This window comes from Ovis canadensis, chromosome 25 (assembly GCF_042477335.2).
Source record: "Ovis canadensis isolate MfBH-ARS-UI-01 breed Bighorn chromosome 25, ARS-UI_OviCan_v2, whole genome shotgun sequence".
Classification (NCBI taxonomy): Eukaryota; Metazoa; Chordata; class Mammalia; order Artiodactyla; family Bovidae; genus Ovis; species Ovis canadensis.
In genome coordinates this window covers 20956466-20975218 of record NC_091269.1, presented here as the reverse complement: position 1 = coordinate 20975218, position 18753 = coordinate 20956466, and the positions used below count along the sequence as shown (strand labels likewise).

General features: G+C 42.5%; 1 protein-coding gene and 1 pseudogene across 1 annotated transcript in view; both read left to right on the top strand.

The window, feature by feature from the left end:
• Nucleotides 1-18753, top strand: part of FMN2 (formin 2) — a 354330-nt gene that overhangs the window by 213664 nt on the left and 121913 nt on the right. The window contains exon 8 of the mRNA XM_070289497.1: nt 15928-15989. Within this exon, the coding sequence (XP_070145598.1) occupies nt 15928-15989 (62 nt within the window). The remainder of the gene's footprint in view (nt 1-15927; nt 15990-18753) is intronic.
• Nucleotides 559-1792, top strand: LOC138430434 (heterogeneous nuclear ribonucleoprotein A1-like; annotated as a pseudogene).

The following is an 18753-nucleotide window of genomic DNA, read 5'->3' as shown; positions in this document are numbered from 1 at the left end:
GTCTCCAATCCAGGGGCCCCAAATAATAGCTGAAGGGGGCTGTGGCACTCTAGTAGCCTGGACAACCATTTGTAACTTAAAAGCTTTCACACTGTTAGAAACAAATTCAGTTACATAGTTACAGATGCAGAGAGCAAACAGTAAAAACAGAATAGTCAGAATTATTATGATTAAGATACTTTTCTACCATGGAGGGCTAGTTAACATTTCCCAAAGTGAGGTGACTGAGGCTTCAGGAGAATCCATAGCCTGAATCATCTTGTTCATGTATTTAGTAAAGTGAGTAACATTAGTACTCACAGGACATCATGAGAAATGCTGGGCTGGAAGAAGCACAAGCTGGAATCAAGATTGCCAGGAGAAATATCAATAACCTCATGTATGCAGATGATACCACCCTTATGGCAGAAAGTGAAGAAGAACTAAGGAGCCTCTTGATGAAAGGGAAAGAAGAGAGTGAAAAAGTTAGCTTAAAACTCAACATTCAGAGATACGTTTGTGAGGTTACTCCTTTCTGCCCATGGACGCTGCCGAGAAAGCATCGTTGAAGTCTTCCTCGCCTCCACTGCCATCATGTCTAAATCAGAGTCTCCCAAAGAGCCCGAATAGCTGCAGAAGCTCTTCATCAGAGGATTGAGCTTTGAAACAACCGATGAGAGTCTGAGGAGCCATTTTGAGCAATGGAGAATGCTCACAGACTGTGTGGTAATGAGGGATCCAAACACCAAGCGCTCCAGAGGCTTCGGGTTTGTCACATACACCGTGGTGGAGGAGGTGGATGCGCTCATGAATGCAAGGCCACACAAGGTGGACGAAGAGTTGTGGAACCAAAGAGGGCCGTCTCAAGAGAAGATTCTCAAAGACCTGGTGCCCACTTAACTGTGAAAAAGATTTTTGTTGGTGGCATTAAAGAAGACACTGAAGAACATCACCTGAGAGATTATTTTTAACAGTATGGGAAAATTGAAGTAATTGAAATCATGACTGACCGAGGCAGTGGCAAAAAGAGAGGCTTTGCTTTTGTAACCTTTGATGACCATGACTCCGTAGACAAGACTGCCATTCAGAAATACCGAACTGTGAATGGCCACAACTGTGACGTGAGAAAAGCCCTGTCTAAGCAAGAGATGGCTAGTGCTTCATCCAGCCAGAGAGGTCGAAGTGGTTCTGGAAACTTTGGTGGCGGTCGTGGAGGTGGTTTTGGTGGGAACGACAACTTTGGTCATGGAGGAATCTTCAGTGGTCTAGGTGGCTTTGGTGGCAGCCGTGGTGGTGGCAGATATGTTGCCAGTGGGGATGGATATAATGGATTTGGTAATGACGGAAGCAATTTTGGAGGTGGCGGAAGCTACAATGATTTTGGCAATTACAACAATCAGTCTTCAAATTTTGGACCCATGAAAGGAAGAAACTTTGGAGGAAGAAGTTCTGGCCCCTATGGTGGTGGAGGCCAATACTTTGCCAAACCACGAAACCAAGGTGGCTGTGGTGGCTCCGGCAGCAGCAGTAGCTATGGCAGTGGCAGAAGGTTCTAATTACTGCCAGGAAACAAAGCTTAGCAGGAGAGGAGAGCCAGAGAAGTGACAGGGAAGCTACAGGTTACAACAGATTTGTGAACTCAGCCAAGCACAGTGGTGGCAGGGCCTAGCTGCTACAAAGAAGACATGTTTTAGACAATACTCATGTGGATGGGCAAAAAACTCGAGGACTGTACTTGTGACTAATTGTATAACAGGTTATTTTAGTTTCTGTTCTGTGGAAAGTGTAAAGCATTCTAACAAAGGGTTTTAATGTAGTTTTTTTTTTTTTTTTGCACCCATGCTGTTGATGGCTAAATGTAATAGTCTGATCATGACGCTGAATAAATGTCTTTTTTTTTTTTTAATGTGCTGTGTAAAGTTAGTCTACTCTGAAGCCATTTTGGTAAACTACCCCAACAGTGTGAAGTTAGAATTCCTTCAGGGTGATGCCAGGCTCATTTGAAATTTATTTACAGCCTGCCTGGTGGAGAAGCTGCTGTCTTCAGAACCTTGGTGTAGCTGATCTGACAGTTACTGTGTTGTGACCTGGAGTTCACCACTAAAAGGGTCACCCATGCAAAGTCATGGAGGTTTTTTTATTTTTATTTTTTGCTTATTAATGATTGTTGGCACATCCTATGCAATATATCTAAATTGAATTATGGTACCAGATAAAGTTATAGATGGGAATGAAGCTTGTGTATCATCCATTATCATGTGTAATCAATAAAATATTTAATACCCCCCCCCCAAAAAAAACCTCAACATTCAGAAAACAGATCATGGCATCTGGTCCCATTACTTCATGGCAAATAGATGGGAAAACAATGGAAGCAATGAGAGACTTTATTTGGGGGGGGCTCCAAAATCACTGCCAGAGAAGGCAATGGCACCCCACTCCAGTATTCTTGCCTGGAAAATCCCATGGACAGAGGAGCCTGGTGGGCTGCAGTCCATGGGGTCACTAAGAGTCGGACACGACTGAGCAACTTCATTTTCACTTTTCACTTTCATGCATTGGAGAAGGAAATGGCAACCCAATCCAGTGTTCTTGCCTGGAGAATCCCAGGGACGGGGGAGCCTGGTGGGCTGCCATCTATGGGGTCGCAGAGTTGGACATGACTGAAGTGACTTAGCAGTAGCAAAATCCCTGCATGGTAACTGCAGCTGTGAAACTAAAAGATGCTTGCTCCTTGGAAGAAAAGTTATGACCAACCTAGACAACATATTAAAAAGCAGAGGCATTATTTTGTCAACAAAGGTCCATCTGATCAAGGCTATGGTTTTTCCAGTGGTCATGTATGGATGTGAGAGTTGGGCTATAAAGAAAGCTGAGCACTGAAGAACTGATGCTTTTGAACGGTGGCGTTGGAGAAGACTCTTGAGAGTCCCTTGGACTGCAAGGAGATCCAACCAAGCCATCCCAAAGGAAATAAGTCCTGAGTGTTCATTGGAAGGACTGATGTTGAAGGTGAAACTCCAATACTTTGGCCACCTGATGCAAAGAGCTGACTCATTTGAAAAGACCCTGATGCTGGGAAAGATTGAGGACAGGAGGAGAAGGGGACAACTGAGGATGAGATGGTTGGATGGCATCATCGACTCAATGAACATGAGTTTGGGTGAACTCCGGGAGTTGGTGATGGACAGGGAGGCCTGGCATGCTGCAGTTCATGGAGTCGCAGAGTCGGACATGACTGAGCGACTGAACTGAACTGGTATATATGTACAACACTGGGTATGAATAATAGCACAAGTTCCTCCCTGTGAGGCTGTTAGAATATCTAAAGCCAATCTGTTTTGTAAAATCACCTTTCTCATTTGTATTTGTTCAGCATTAAGGGGTGAAATAGCTTTTTGAAAATCTCTTAAATCCTGTTGAGTACAGTTATTCAGAGCATCAACTTGTAGCATAATATCTGTAGTTCCTAGAGAGGGAATGAATATTGCAGCCATATAATCATACCAGTGAAGTACAGACCTTGCCTAGCGAGTTTTACATGTGGCAGATTAGCAGGCTTCTCTGGAAGCTGTGAAGATATGAAGCCCTGAGTAAAAGGTAAACCTTGGGTGCATCTTCCTATCCAGCAAGGGGAAGCCATCCCCATAGGTAAGAGCCACATATCCAGTAAGTCCTGATTGGGGCAAACCAGCATGTCTCAGATATCCAGTCCCAATAAGTCTGGCCAGGCAAAGGGAGGACCTGAACTGGGATTGGAGAACACAGGAATGGTTACATTGCATATTTCTTGAGGCAAAAATACCAGTTGTTTCCAATCATTAAAATTATGTTGTTGATTAACTTCTGGGGATGACTGTTTTTGTTCCCAGCATATGGGAATGTTAGATAGTAGGCATCTCTTTTCAGGAGTTAGCCATATGACCTCATCCCATATTTGATAAATATCAGGTAGGAAACCACCAGATATAGACCCATTTACCTTGTATGTGCAGAGAAATAGTCATTAAACCAAAATAGTGAAAGTGAAGCCGCTCAGTTATGTCCGACTCTTTGTGACCCTGTGGGCTATAGCCCACTGGGCTCCTCTGTCCATGGGATTCTCCAGGCAAGAATACTGGAATCGGTTGCCATTTCCTTCTCCAGGGGATCTTCCCGACTCAGGGATCAAACCCAGGTCTCCTGCATTGCAGGCAGACGCTTTACCCTCTGAGCCACCAGGGAAACCAAACCAAAATAATGTATAATCAAAGTTGAAAGTCACATTATGTGCATAGTCCTGAGTGTGTAGTCGTTTGAGTCCCAATTTATTGTCAGAGGGTCTAGAATCTGTACTTTGGATGGGCCCTGAGCCCCAGAAACCATCAGTACAAAGTTCAGTTTGTTGGGTCAGGCAGGTACCTTTGTAAGCTTCCCAGGTGGCCCTAGTGGTAAAGAACCTGCCGGGCAGTGCAGAAGAAGTAAGAGACCCAAATTCAGTCCCTGGGTCAGGAAGATCCCCTGGAGGAGGGCATGGCAACCCACTCCAGTATTCTTGCCTGGAGAATTCCATGGACAGAGGGGTCTGGTGGGCTACAGTCCATGGGGTCGCAAAGAGTCAGACACGACTGAAGCAACTGAGCACAAACACAGATACTCTCAGGGCAGAGGCAGGCTCTGAGCGGGCTCATCTCTGAAGGTTATCTCCTGCGTTTTGATTAAAATGCTAGTTCCTATCTTGTCAGCTCTTTGAACCCTTTAAGATAGTTTTCAAATATATTTTGTTGAGCATTTTTAATTGTTCTCAATGGGAGGATTCCTTTAAATAATCCAGTATTGTTCTCAAAAATTGGTATTATGAGAGTAGCTATAGACTTGCAATTTAGCGAAAATAAACTGAATTTTCTGTGCAGCTTTTGATCCATAAGGCGTCAGTGCGGTATTCACAAGTCTCAGGTCCATTTTGGTAGATAACAGTAGCTGTAAAAGAATTCTGAATTTCATAAGGCTCAGCTTTATCCTCCCAGCCCCTAGTCTCACTGCTGGGTAGAGTATCCACGTGGTGTATCATCCAGGGTGCGATACTTCTGAGAGTGGAAGGGGTGCCGTTAATAATGCTGCTTGGAAGTGGACATTTTCCAGGCACACAGGTAGTAGGGTCAGACAAAGCAATTTCTGATCTAATTCTCTCTTGTTTAGATATTTATTAAACCAACGTTTATTGCCCAGCAGGAACACAAGAGTTTGAAAAGCCTGCTCTGTAACCCTGAGGTTTCCTGGCTGTCTGTACTTAGAGATCCTCTCACCAGTATCTTTTCTGAAAGATTTGCTCTGTGCCAACGCAGTCACACCACAGAGCAAGGGATCTGTTGCCCTCAGTCTGCACAAGACACTGGAAACCCAGCACAGCCAGGCCCACACGCACCCAGGCTGTTAGGGACAGAGCCTCCTTAAGGACCCCAGCTGTGGACTCCTGCATGGGGCTCTCATGCTCTTGTGCATCTCTAAGAAGTTTCATCTCATCCACAGGCCTGTGTGCCTTTCATGTCACCAGCAGATGCCCGTTTCAGATGTTAGTGTGGCAGGTATGTCTGAAGACCTTGAAGGAGCTGCCTCTGGAGCATGGCTTTTCTTACAGGAGTGCCACCAGTCACATGGGGGCCCAGGCGCTGAAGTGTTAACTGCTCACCTACCCTCTTCCACTCCCTTGGTGCACGCATGTCAGCAGTGATTACAGATACAGTGATGAGACACACCTAAGAAAGTGTGTAAAGATCCCTCACAGGGAAGTGTGTGTCACTGTCCCTCCAGGACACTGACCCCTGGTTCCTTCCCTCCTTGTCCTGCCTTTCCCGTATAAAGCCAGTTGGTATTGTTCGCACAAGGGCAATGAATACTAACGTATGTCGTTGAAATTTCTATCACATTTAAATGTGATTTATGTAAAACTGCATGGTATTCCATCAGCAATACAGTTGATAAGGTAAATGAAACATGGTTATTTTTATTATTTGGTCTCTAAGCTTAATGATTGCTTTTCAAACACTTTTTTATTTTTTTAAAAATGTAATTAAGGATACCTTATAAGGACAATAACATGCTTTTAGATTTAAATCAGAAATTCCTGTGACATCTGTCTATTTCTGACTCTTCATTGGATCCTATGTTGTGGATGTTTTGATATTCGCTCAGTTGACCCGTTTAAAGGGGCTCAGGGCTAAGGAGCCTCATCCTGACCATTGTATAGGAAGGAATTGCCTGAGGTTGCAGGTGCTTAAAAAGGTTGGTGGGAATGCAAACTAGTACAGCCACTATGGAGGACAGTGTGGAGATTCCTTAAAAAAACTGGAAATAGAACTGCCTTATGACCTAGCAATCCCACCACTGGGCATACACACTGAGGAAACCAGAATTGAAACAGACACGTGTCCCCCAGTGTTCATCGCAGCACTGTTTATAATAGCCAGGACATGGAAGCAACCTAGGTGCCCATAGCAGATGAATGGATAAGAAAGCTGTGGTACATATACACAATGGAGTATTACTCAGCCATTAAAAAGAATACATTTGAATCCGTTCTAATGAGGTGGATGAAACTGGAGCCGATTATACAGAGTGAAGTAAGCCAGAAAGAAAAACACCAATACAGTATACTAACGCATATATATGGAATTTAGAAAGATGGTAACGATAACCCTGTATGCGAGACAGCAAAAGAGACACAGATGTATAGAACAATCTTTTGGACTCTGTGGGAGAGGGAGAGGGTGGGATGATTTGGGAGAATGGCATTGAAACATGTATAATATCATATAAGAAACAAATCGCCAGTCCAGTTTCGATGCAGGATACAGGATGTTTGGGGCTGGTGCACTGGGATGACCCAGAGGGATGGTATGGGGAGGGAGGTGGAGGGGGGTTCAGGATGGGGAACACGTGTACACGTGTGGCGGATTCATGTTGATGAATGCAAAACCAACACAATATTGTAAAGTAATTAGCCTCCAATTAAAATAAATAAATTTAAATTAAAAGAAACAGAATAGAAAACCTAAAAAAAAATGGTAATTGCTTCTGACAAACAGGAGATACATTCTAAAATCTTTCATAATCAAATCTTTTTATCAGTATCCAAAGATATGGAATTCAGTATTGAATTTTAAACTCCCACCCCATTGTTACTGATGGTTGTGTAAAATGGTCCAGTTAATTTCTCTTTTGCAGGGAAGAGGATTGCAGCTTATAGATCAAGCGTATCTGAGGCTTCCCCTTAATAATGACACCCGTCCATCAGACTCCTTGTTCAGTGTTGTCTCTAGTTGTTAGCTTGTCTCAGAGTGAGGACATCTGTTACCTAATAAAATGCAAAAACAGAACTGGCAGGAGAACATAATACTTTTGGCCACCAATATGGAATTTTAAAACTATGAGAATATCAATTTAGTAAATTTGGTCTCTTGCTTTAAGGGTCATTTTATATATTGCCCTGTTTGCTTATTGATTCTATTTCTTAGAGAAAAGAAATTGTGGGTTTCTTTTTCACATCTGTGAGTTAAGAGAGGAACATTTTTTTAAAATAAGTAATTAATGGAGTTGCTCGTTCTTGATGGAACCAAGCAAGGATAAAGAAAAAAAAATTTTATATAAAATTGCAAATAGAACTACCTTATGACCCAGCAATCCCACTGCTGGGCATACACACTGAGGAAACCAGAATTGAAAGAGACACATGTACCCCAATGTTCATCGCAGCACTGTTTATAATAGCCAGGACATGGAAACAACCTAGATGTCCATCAGCAGACGAATGGATAAGAAAGCTGTGGTACATATACACAATGGAGTATTACTCAGCCATTAAAAAGAATTCATTTGAATCAGTTCTGATGAGATGGATGAAACTGGAGCCGATTATACAGAGTGAAGTAAGCCAGAAAGAAAAACCCCAATACAGTATACTAACACATATATATGGAATTTAGAAAGATGGCAATGACGACCCTGTATACAAGACAGGAAAAAAGACACAGATGTGTATAACGGACTTTTGGACTCAGAGGGAGAGGTAGAGGGTGGGATGATTTGGGAGAATGGCATTCTAACATGTATACTATCATGTAAGAATTGAATTGCCAGTCTATGTCTGACACAGGATACAGCGTGCTTGGGGCTGGTGCAGGGGATGACCCAGAGAGATGTTATGGGGAGGGAGGTGGGAGGGGGGTTCATGTTTGGGAACGCATGTAAGAATTAAAGATTTTAAAATTAAAAAAAATAAAAAACTAAAAAAAAAAGAAAGAAAAAAAAGCAATATAGGCTACGGCTATCAATGAAGTGAAGCATATTGTGATTATTTATGAGTCTGGTGGTACCTCCAGATGGAATTTCCTGTGCCCCCCTTTTAGGAACCAGTTGCTCAGAGAGTATGTAGGGAAACAGAGTATCTCCCTGGTGTGGTCCTTGGGGATGCCTGCTTTCCTTTTGGCTAACCATCTAAACACACTTCTTAGCATCTCTGCTCCCCTGGGTTTCCCTCCGCTTTCTGGTGTAGTCTAGCACCACTGGGGACATGGGTTCTGGGACCAGGCAGGCCCCCTGTTTTCTATTATGGATGGAATGTTCACTCCCCTCCTCTCCATTCCTACATTGAAGTCCTAACATTCAATGTGATGGTATCCAGAAGTGGGGCCTTTGGGATTAATCAGGTTGAGGTGAGGTCAAGAGGCTGGAGCCCCCATCATGGGATTAGCATCCTAATAAGAGGAGGGAAAACCAGGACTCTGCCAGCCAGCAAGAGAATCCACCCCAGTTCCAGTCTCTGGAACTCTTAAAACTGAATTCCTGTTGTTTAAACCATCCAGTCTAAGGCAGATTTGGAGCTCAGCTCTGCCACTGGTTAGGGGGGTAAATCTGGGCAGATGTCTTCCTCATCTCTGTTCCTCAATTTCCTCATTAGTAAAAATGGCTGTAAATGAGTTATTTCCTATAAATCTGTGCAAGTGCACTCACATGCAAGCACACACAAGCACACATAGATATTCAGACGCATATTCACACATGCACGCTCACTGGTGCACACACACAGAATACCCTTCCTTCATTTCTTAGGGAATGAGCTCTATTTTCCAAATGTGGGAGTATTTGAAACTCCAGCTGGCCGCCCGTGGAGGAGGGAGTGTAAAGGTTTTATTCCTCCTTCCTTACTCTGAGCGGTTCCACTACAAACGTTGCCTGGGAGACAGCCTTGTGATGGAACTCTCAAGTGAGAAATGAGAGGGGAGAGATGGGAGTTCAAGTTCAGGGGGAATGTAAATGAGGCAAATTTGATTGTCCTTAGCTTGGGTTTTCCATCACTGTTACTGAAACACTGAGTTAGTACTGGGTTGTGTCCATTTCTGTTTCCTGAATAGAGACAGATATGAGAGTTATGTGTATCAGCCACTCTTCAAAGTTGGCTGTGTGGGTTTTGGCTCAGATGGTAGATAATCCACCTACAGTGCAGAAGTGAATTGAAGTCGCTCAGTCGTGTCCAACTTTTTGTGACCCCATGGACTGTAGCCCACCAGGCTCCTCTGTCCATGGGATTCTCCAGGCAAGGATACTGGAGTGGGTTGCCATTTCCTTCTCTAGGGGATCGTCCCAACCCGGGGATCGAACCCAGGTCTCCTGCATTGCAGGCAGACGCTTTAACCTCTGAGCCACCAGGGAAGCCCTGGTGCAGTTTGTTTGGCTCTTGAAAGGCTGGGATGTCCTGTAACCATGTGCTTTCTCATCACCATCTCTGTGCTGTGTGTCATCACACCCCCACACACATTGCCGGTGGGTACTGGAGGCAGGGAGGACGGCAGTGGGGAGGGGTTAGGCTTTGGTGGTAGGGTGAACCTTGGTGATGGGTGTGAGCAGAATCTAAGTACATGGACAGATGATTCTGTTTCTTGCTTTGACATACTATTTTCCTGAAAGGTGAACTAGTTTCTAGCTTTGAGGGTAAAGTATGAGAACACTTAAAAATGAGGAAATGCCCTTTCTAAACTGCCAGAACTGTGTAGGATGTTTCGTGGTGACTCTGTCCCTGAGTGTTCTGGTAGCTACTGGTGGAGCAGTTCTTTTACCCCTCTGCCTGCCACTGAATAATAGTTTTCTTATGAAACTGTGTTACAGTTGCATTCTTAACCTTTAAGTAACGAAGTATGTCAAAAATGATGCTTTTCTTCTTCCATCTTTAATATGAAAATGGCTGCACAAAAACTCACCAATTTTGATGTTTTTTTTAAATGCACACTGATATGACAATATAGAATACAATCTAAGAAAATGATTTCAAATGAAGTTAAGGACAACTAAGTGCTACTGGAGCCATCTTATAGAAAAAAATCAAATGGACTTTTTGGCCAACCCAATATATTGGCACACAGGTTAAGGTAGGGGAAATTTAGTCACTGAAAATTAAAAATGCATCAAAAATAAATAAAACTTCAGTTCAGTTCAGTTGCTCAGTCGTGTCCAACTCTTTGTGACACCATGAACTGAAGCACACCAGGCCTCCCTGTCCATCACCAACTCCTAGAGCTTACTCAAACTCATGTCCATTGAGTCAGTGATACCGTCCAACTATTTCATCCTCTGTCATCCCCTTCTCCTCCTGCCTTCAATCTTTCCCAGCATCAGAGTCTTTTCAAATGAGTCGATTCTTTGCATCAGGTGGCCAAAGTATTGGAGTTTCAGCTTCATCATCAGTACTTCCAATGAATATTCAGGACTGATTTCCTTTAGGATGGACTGGTTGGATCTCCTTGCAATCCAAGGGACTCCTAAGAGCCTTCTCCAACACCACAGTTCAAAAGCATCAATTCTTCAGCACTCAGCTTTCTGTATAGTCCAACTCTCACATCCATACATGACTACTGGAAAAACCATAGCTTTGACTAGATGGACCTTTGTTGGCAAAGTGATGTCTCTGCTTTTTAATATGCTGTCTAGGTTGGTCGTAGCTTTTCTTCCAAAGAGCAAGCGTCTTTTAATTTCCTGGCTGCAGTCACCATCTGCAGTGATTTTGGAGCCCAAGAAAATAAAGTCTGTGGCAGTTTCCACTGTTTATCCATCTATTTGCCATGAAGTGATGGGACCAGATGCCATGATCTTAGTTTTTTTAATGTTGAGTTTTAAGCCAACTTTTTCACTCTCCTCTTTCACTTTCATCAAGAGGCTCTTTAGTTCTTCACTTTCTGCCATAAGGGTGGTGTCATCTGCATACCTGAGGTTATTGATATTTCTCCCAGCAATCTTGATTCCAGCTTGTGCTTCATCTAGCTCAGCGTTTCTTGTGATGTACTCTGCGTATAAGTTAAATAAGCAGGGTGACAATATACAGCCTTGACATACTCCTTTCCCTATTTGGAACCAGTTTGTTGTTCCATGTCCAGTTCTAACTGTTGCTTCCTGACCTGCATACAGGTTTCTCAAGAGGCAGGTCAGGTGGTCAGGTATTCCCATCTCTTGAAGAATTTTCCAGTTTGTTGTTATCCACACATTCAAAGGCTTTGGCATAGGCAATAAAGCAGAAGTAGATGCTTTTTTGGAACTCTCTTGCTTTTTCAGTGATCCAGCGGATGTTGGCAATTTGATCTCCTGTTCCTCTGTCTTTTCTAAAACCATCTTGAACATCTGGAAGTTAATGGTTCATGTACTGTTGCAGCCTGGCTTAGAGAATTTTGAGCATTCCTTTGCTAGCGTGTGAGATGAGTGTAACTGTGCAGTAGTTTGAGCATTCTTTGGCATTGCCTTTCTTTGGTATCAGAATAAAACTGACCTTTTCCAGTCCTGTGGCCACTGCTGAGTTTTCCAAATTTTCTGGCATATTGAGTGCAGCACTTTCACAGCATCATCTTTTAGGATTTGAAATAGTTCAAATGGAACCCATCACCTGGCACTAGCTTTGTTTATAGCGATGCTTCTTAAGGCCCACTTGACTTCACATTCCAGGATGTCTGGCTGTAGGTGAGTGATCACACCATCATGATTATCTGGGTCGTGAAGATCTTTTTTGTATAGTTCTTCTGTGTATTCTTGCCACCTCTTCTTAATATCTTCTGCTTCTAAATAAAACCTAGCTATAACAAAATATTTCAGGAAGGCTGAAGTATGAAGAGAAGTGAAATTAGGCCCAACACATGTGAATCAAAAAAGCAAGAGTTATGATCTTGATATGTGACAACTTAAAATTCGGGCCAGGAACATTATGTGAACAACAACAAAACAATGAAAACATATTCTTAATACTAACAGCTATAATTCACAATGAAATTATAATAGATTTGAATTTATGTCCCTCTAAATACAGATGCAACTACATAAGAAAGAAACTACGTAGTACTTACAAGGAGATACCAGCACATTAATAAGAGTAACTTTAAACCACTTTTGTCAAAACAGATCAAGAGGAAAAATACAAATAAGGATTTAGAATATATAAACAGAAAAGATTATATCTTATATACTATATAGTTATATCCTGTCTTCTCAAGGTACATGAACTATTTATGACTATTGACTATTAAGTTGCAACAAAAATGTCAAACAATGTCATAACACAAACTTATTTCCTCATCTCATACCGTAAACTATTAATGGATTAAAAAAAAACAGCTGTGAACTTATAACCTGTGATGGAGAAAATCGAAGTTTACACACTTAAACTTGGCATGTTCCTTTCATTGTATTACAGATGGTTTTGACTAAAAACCTGGGTCTCACAAAAACTTTTTCCAAAATATTTAAATGTACAGAAATCTAAAGAACACACATATTTATCATGATCCACCTGGAATAATTGTGTGATTTACTCAACATGTTGTTAACATGTATAAAATGTGGTGTGCTGGTTATGTGTGTGTTAAGTCATGCTTGGTCATTTGTTCAGTTATGAAGGTTTTCTGTTTTCTCTGTTGATATATATATATATTTGTATGTGAGGGTTAGTTTGATGGCTCATTGTCCAGAGGAATAAAATAACCAATAATCATGGAGGACATTAGGATTTCTCTTATGTGATTTCTTTTAACTAATTAATTTGACTGCCTCAGGTGTCAGGTGCAATGCATGGAACCTTTAGTGCGTCGTGCAGGATCTCTTATTGCAGCTCACAGACTCTAGTGGTGGTGCATGGCACCACTCAGTAGCTGCAGCTTAGTTGCAGTGTGTGGCATATGAGACTTTAGTTCCTGGATCAAGGATCAAACCCATGTCCCCTGCATTGGCAGGTGGATTCTTTACCACTGGACCAACAGGGAAGTCCCTTTAATGTGACTTTAATGCATAAAAAGTTGCTTCTAAAAAAGATACAAGCTTTTCAAATATAAGATGGCACTGCCTCTGTTCTAATCCATCCCTTGTTGTTTCTTTTTTTTTTTTTTTTTTAGTTTTTTATTTTTTAAATTTTAAAATCTTTAATTCTTACATGCTTTCCCAAACATGAACCCCCCTCCCACCTCCCTCCCCATAACATCTTTCTGGGTCATCCCCATGCACCAGCCCCAAGCATGCTGCATCCTGCGTCAGACATAGACTGGCGATTCAATTCACATGATAGTATACATGTTAGAATGTCATTCTCCCAAATCATCCCACCCTCTCCCTCTCCCTCTGAGTCCAAAAGTCCGTTATACACATCTGTGTCTCTTTCCCTGTCTTGCATACAGGGTCGTCATTGCCATCTTCCTAAATTCCATATATATGTGTTAGTATACTGTATTGGTGTTTTTCTTTCTGGCTTACTTCACTCTGTATAATCGGCTCCAGTTTCATCCATCTCATCAGAACTGATTCAAATGAATTCTTTTTAACGGCTGAGTAATACTCCATTGTGTATATGTACCACAGCTTTCTTATCCATTCATCTGCTGATGGACATCTAGGTTGTTTCCATGTCCTGGCTATTATAAACAGTGCTGCGATGAACATTGGGGTACATGTGTCTCTTTCAATTCTGGTTTCCTCGGTGTGTATGCCCAGAAGTGGGATTGCTGGGTCATAAGGTAGTTCTATTTGCAATTTTTTAAGGAATCTCCACACTGTTCTCCATAGTGGCTGTACTAGTTTGCATTCCCACCAACAGTGTAGGAGGGTTCCCTTTTCTCCACACCCTCTCCAGCATTTATTGCTTGCAGATTTTTGGATCAAAATGGATTAAAGATCTAAATGTAAGATCAGAAACTATAAAACTCCTAGAGGAGAACATAGGCAAAACACTCTCAGACATAAATCAAAGCAGGATCCTCTATGATCCACCTCCCAGAATGCTGGAAATAAAAGCAAAAATAAACAAATGGGATCTAATTAAAATTAAAAGCTTCTGCACAACAAAGGAAAATATAAGCAAGGTGAAAAGACAGCCTTCAGAATGGGAGAAAATAATAGCAAATGAAGCAACTGACAAACAACTAATCTCAAAAATATACAAGCAACTTCTGCAGCTCAACTCCAGAAAAATAAACGACCCAATCAAAAAATGGGCCAAAGAACTAAATAGACATTTCTCCAAAGAAGACATACGGATGGCTAACAAACACATGAAAAGATGCTCAACATCACTCATTATTAGAGAAATGCAAATCAAAACCACAATGAGGTACCACTTCACACCAGTCAGAATGGCTGCGATCCAAAAACCCTTGTTGTTTCTGAGCCTTAACTACTCATAGCCAGCTGTATGGGGGAGGGAAAGCCCTGCTGGAGTCGCATCCTCCTGGCCTGCAGGACCAAGCTCGCAGCTCGACTCTGGCGGAGGAGACTGTGGCCTCTGCTTCTCCCAGTCCCCTCCACCTTTATTACTTTAAGTATCCAGTGCTTTCACCACTTCTGAAGCTGCAACACTCCTCTAATTGAGTTAATCGATCAAGATGCATTCACCCTTCTCATGGCTTGTAAGATTTTTTTAATTAAAGAACTTTTTTTTTCTAATTTTACTTTATTTTACTTTACAATACTGTATTGGTTTTGCCATACATCAACATGAATCCACCACAGGTGTACACGTGTTCCCAATCCTGAAACCCCCTCCCACCTCCCTCCCCATACCATCCCTCTGGGTCATCCCAGTGCACCAGCCCCAAGCAGCTCTTAACATCCTTATCACTGGCAATCCATGAAAACTGTGAAACAGAAGACAGGCATCAGTGTGCAGAAAGCTTCAGGTAGAACAATCAGGTGGAGAAGAGGTTTAATCCTCCTTGGATACCATGAATTTTCCCTGCAGCTAGGTCCACTATCATGTAATATAATACAAGTTCTAAGTCTCATCTCTCCCCTTCCCCACACAGTTCCAGTTAAGGGTGCTCTATAAACAATACATGTTTCTTGAAGATCTCATCCAAAGAACTGAACTTTCTCCATTGTCCACACCTACTGCCTCACTGAACAGACACTTTTGCCAATTTCAAAACCATAATCAAAGAATTATCCTTTGATTATTATAATTTAAAGGATTGTAACAGGAAATGCACCTGTTTCCATATGAAGTCTATCAATTTAGTGATTAGATATAACCTTTGCCAAATGTCTTTAGATAAATTGGCAGACATGTGCATTTATTGGCATAAAACCAGGATGTGGCAGTAACATGAGTGAGTTGCCTATTTTTCTGGTATTAAGCAGATTTTTCAAATTTATTCAGGTGAGTCATGAAAGAGACAGACTGTGGGTTTCTTTCTGGCCGTGGGGGCCTATTCTTGGGATTTTGTGTTTGTGGAGAGTGTGAAAGCTGTGACACTTGACACCCGTCCCATTGAAATTCCCAGCTCAGCTCAGTCTTTGTCGGTGAGGGGAGCAGCTGCAGTGAGGGCAGAGCTTTGCCTGCTGCCTGCAGGACATGAAGTCTGCCCTGTGGACGGTCACTGTTGTTTGAGGTGGTCAGACACTTTTCACAGCTGGTTTATGGCCATTTATACTTTCTGTTTTGTCTTTTTCACACAGCTGTGGTGAACTTGGACAATTCTGTGGTTGACCTGGAGACCCTTCAAGCTCTCTATGAGAATGTGAGTAACAGGAGGCTTTCTGTGTGAGAATGTGACACACACAGTTCTTGTCAATGTCCACATCTGGGCTCATTGCCTCCGTGTCCTCTGAAGAAGTTTGATACGGGGGCATTGAATTTACATAAGTCTGGATTAGTCAAAATTTATACCTGGTAGAAATGCATTGAATAAATGCATGGTCTCATAGTTTTAAAAACTGTGATTCAAAGCATGTTGTATGTGCAGTCTTTCAGCTTCCTTCTTTTGAAATATAATCAGTGCTTAGGCAGAGGGTAATTTGAGAGGAACATTGTGTGATGTGCTGATGCGTTTACTCTTGATGTGAAAACTCTCAGTAGCTGCTCTTACTGCCCTATTTTACAGATGAGGAAACTTGGCAGAGAGAGTCCATACCGCCTGCCCAAGTCACACATGCTGTGTTGTGGTGAGGTGGGATGTGATTTCATTCTCTCTGTTTCTCTGTCTGCCAGTTTCCTTCACTGAGTGTCAGGACATGGTATCTTTCTCCTGGTACCACTTTCTCTTAGAAAGGTGGCAGGAGACCGGCATGAGGAGAATGGACCAGGGCACGTGCTCTGGGGAAGTGCAGTCTTGGCGGGGAGGGGGTGGTGGAGGCTGTGTGAAATGACTTTTGCTGGGGGTTGGCATTAAATAACATTGATTCATGTAGTAAGAAAGCGATTCTCTCTTCAGTGTGCTCGGTTGAATCTAGGAAAGTCTCAGTGTGGCCATGTTTTCTTCCTGGGTTTCTGTTCTGGCCTCTGGTCTGCGTGGTGTTTTAGCCTCTGTGATTAAATGGGGCCTGATTTGGTTGCTGCTAAGTCACTTCAGTGGTGTCTGACTCTGTGTGATCCCATAGACGGCAGCCCACCAGGCTCCTCCGTCCCTGGGATTCTCCAGGCAAGAACACTGGAGTGGGTTGCCATTTCCTTCTCCAGTGCATGAAAGTGAAAAGTGAAAAGGAAGTTGCTCAGTCGTGTCTGACTCTTCACGACCCTATGGACCGCAGCCTATCAGGCTCCCCTGTCCATGGGATTTTCCAGGCAAGAGTACTAAAGTGGGGTGCCATTGCCTTCTCTGCTGATTTGGTTGGTCCTGGGCTTTTCTGACCCTCTTCCTCAGCCGCTCCCTTGAGGACAGTGTGTTCCACCTGTATGTCCTTAGATTCGGTACTTTTAAAGCATATGTCCACATGCTGTCCCTATGAGGCCAGGACCTTCGTGGGCAGATATTTCTCATGAACTATCACCCAGTCCATGAGTGAAACACACAGCTGTGGTGAACGCAGTGCTGGCACCTGGTGCCCATTGTGGGCACAGGTGTGTGACTCATTAATGAGCTGGAGAGGAAGGCATGAGTGTTTTGTTTCCTGGTGGTCACTACACGATGGAAAACTTGGGGGGAAAAATGGAACTGTTTAGAGGTATACAGAGCTTTTATTTCCCTCATCCTTCCTGCCAACCCACTATCAACCAAGAACCAGGTGGAAGAAACAAGGAAACACCAGGGAGAACAATGTCTTGAGCAGGTTGTCCCCATGTCAGATGTCACTGGTGCATGTGTAACTGTAGCTTGTGTACATATGCCATGTACTTATGTGCATGTCTCTCTGCAGACACACAGTGTATACGTCTGTACAGTAGAGGAAGGCAGATACATAGTGTATATGTCTGTACATTATATGAAGGCAGGAATGTTGTATTTTCAGCTGGTGTATCTATGTGCAGAAACCCAGAACATTGGGGACAACTATATTTATAAGGAGAGTTTATTTTGCAGTGATTTAGAGTATTTTCTTTGGGAGGTTTTCGCCTTTAAAGTAAAGTAACTTCACAAAATAGAAATTTCCGACTGTGGACAAACCAGAGAGCTACCCAGAATTTCTTACCATCGTACTGCATGAAAGGAGGACCAGCATCAACTGGAAATGGTTACATTTGTGGTTTTTCTAATATTGTTGATGTCATTAAATCTGATGGTTCAGACTTTTGCTGTATCAGGAAAACAGTCATTTTGTGATAGGAGTGGTTCACGGTGACGCTGGTTTAGGTGGGAATATTCTGGATTGTGTGATCACTGTCTTCAGTAGAGGAACTGAAAGCACCCCTTATGAATAAGTGATGCCTTGTGTAATAATATATGCCTTGTATACAAACAGAACTCATACTAATTCCTGAGTCATGTCCATTAATATACAAGGCCAAAGATGGCAGAACTATTTATTTTATCTACAGCAACATCCCGAGCACTTAGATTCACTTAGTACTGGGCACATAGGAAATATTCAGTAAATATTAAATGGATCAGTCAGTTCAGTTCAGTTCATGTCTGACTCTTTGCAGCCCCATGGACTACAGCACACTAGGCTTCCCTATCCATCACCAACTCCCAGAGCTTGCTCAGACTCATGTCCATTGAGTTGGTGATGCTATCCAACCATCTCATCCTTTGTCCTCCCTTTCTGCCTTCAATCTTTCCCAGCATTAGGGTCTTTTCCAATGAGTCAGTTCTTCACATCAGATGGCCAAAATATTGAAGCTTCAGCATCAGTCCTTCCAATGAATATTCAGGACTGATTTCCCTTAGAATGGACTGGTTTGATCTCCTTGCAGTCCAAGGGACTCTCAAGGGTCTTCTCCAACACCACAGTTCAAAAGCCTCAGTTCTTCAGTGCTCAACTTTCTTTATGGTCCAACTTTCACATCCATACACAACTACTGCAAAATCTATAGCTTTGACTAGATGGACCTTTGTTGGCAAAATA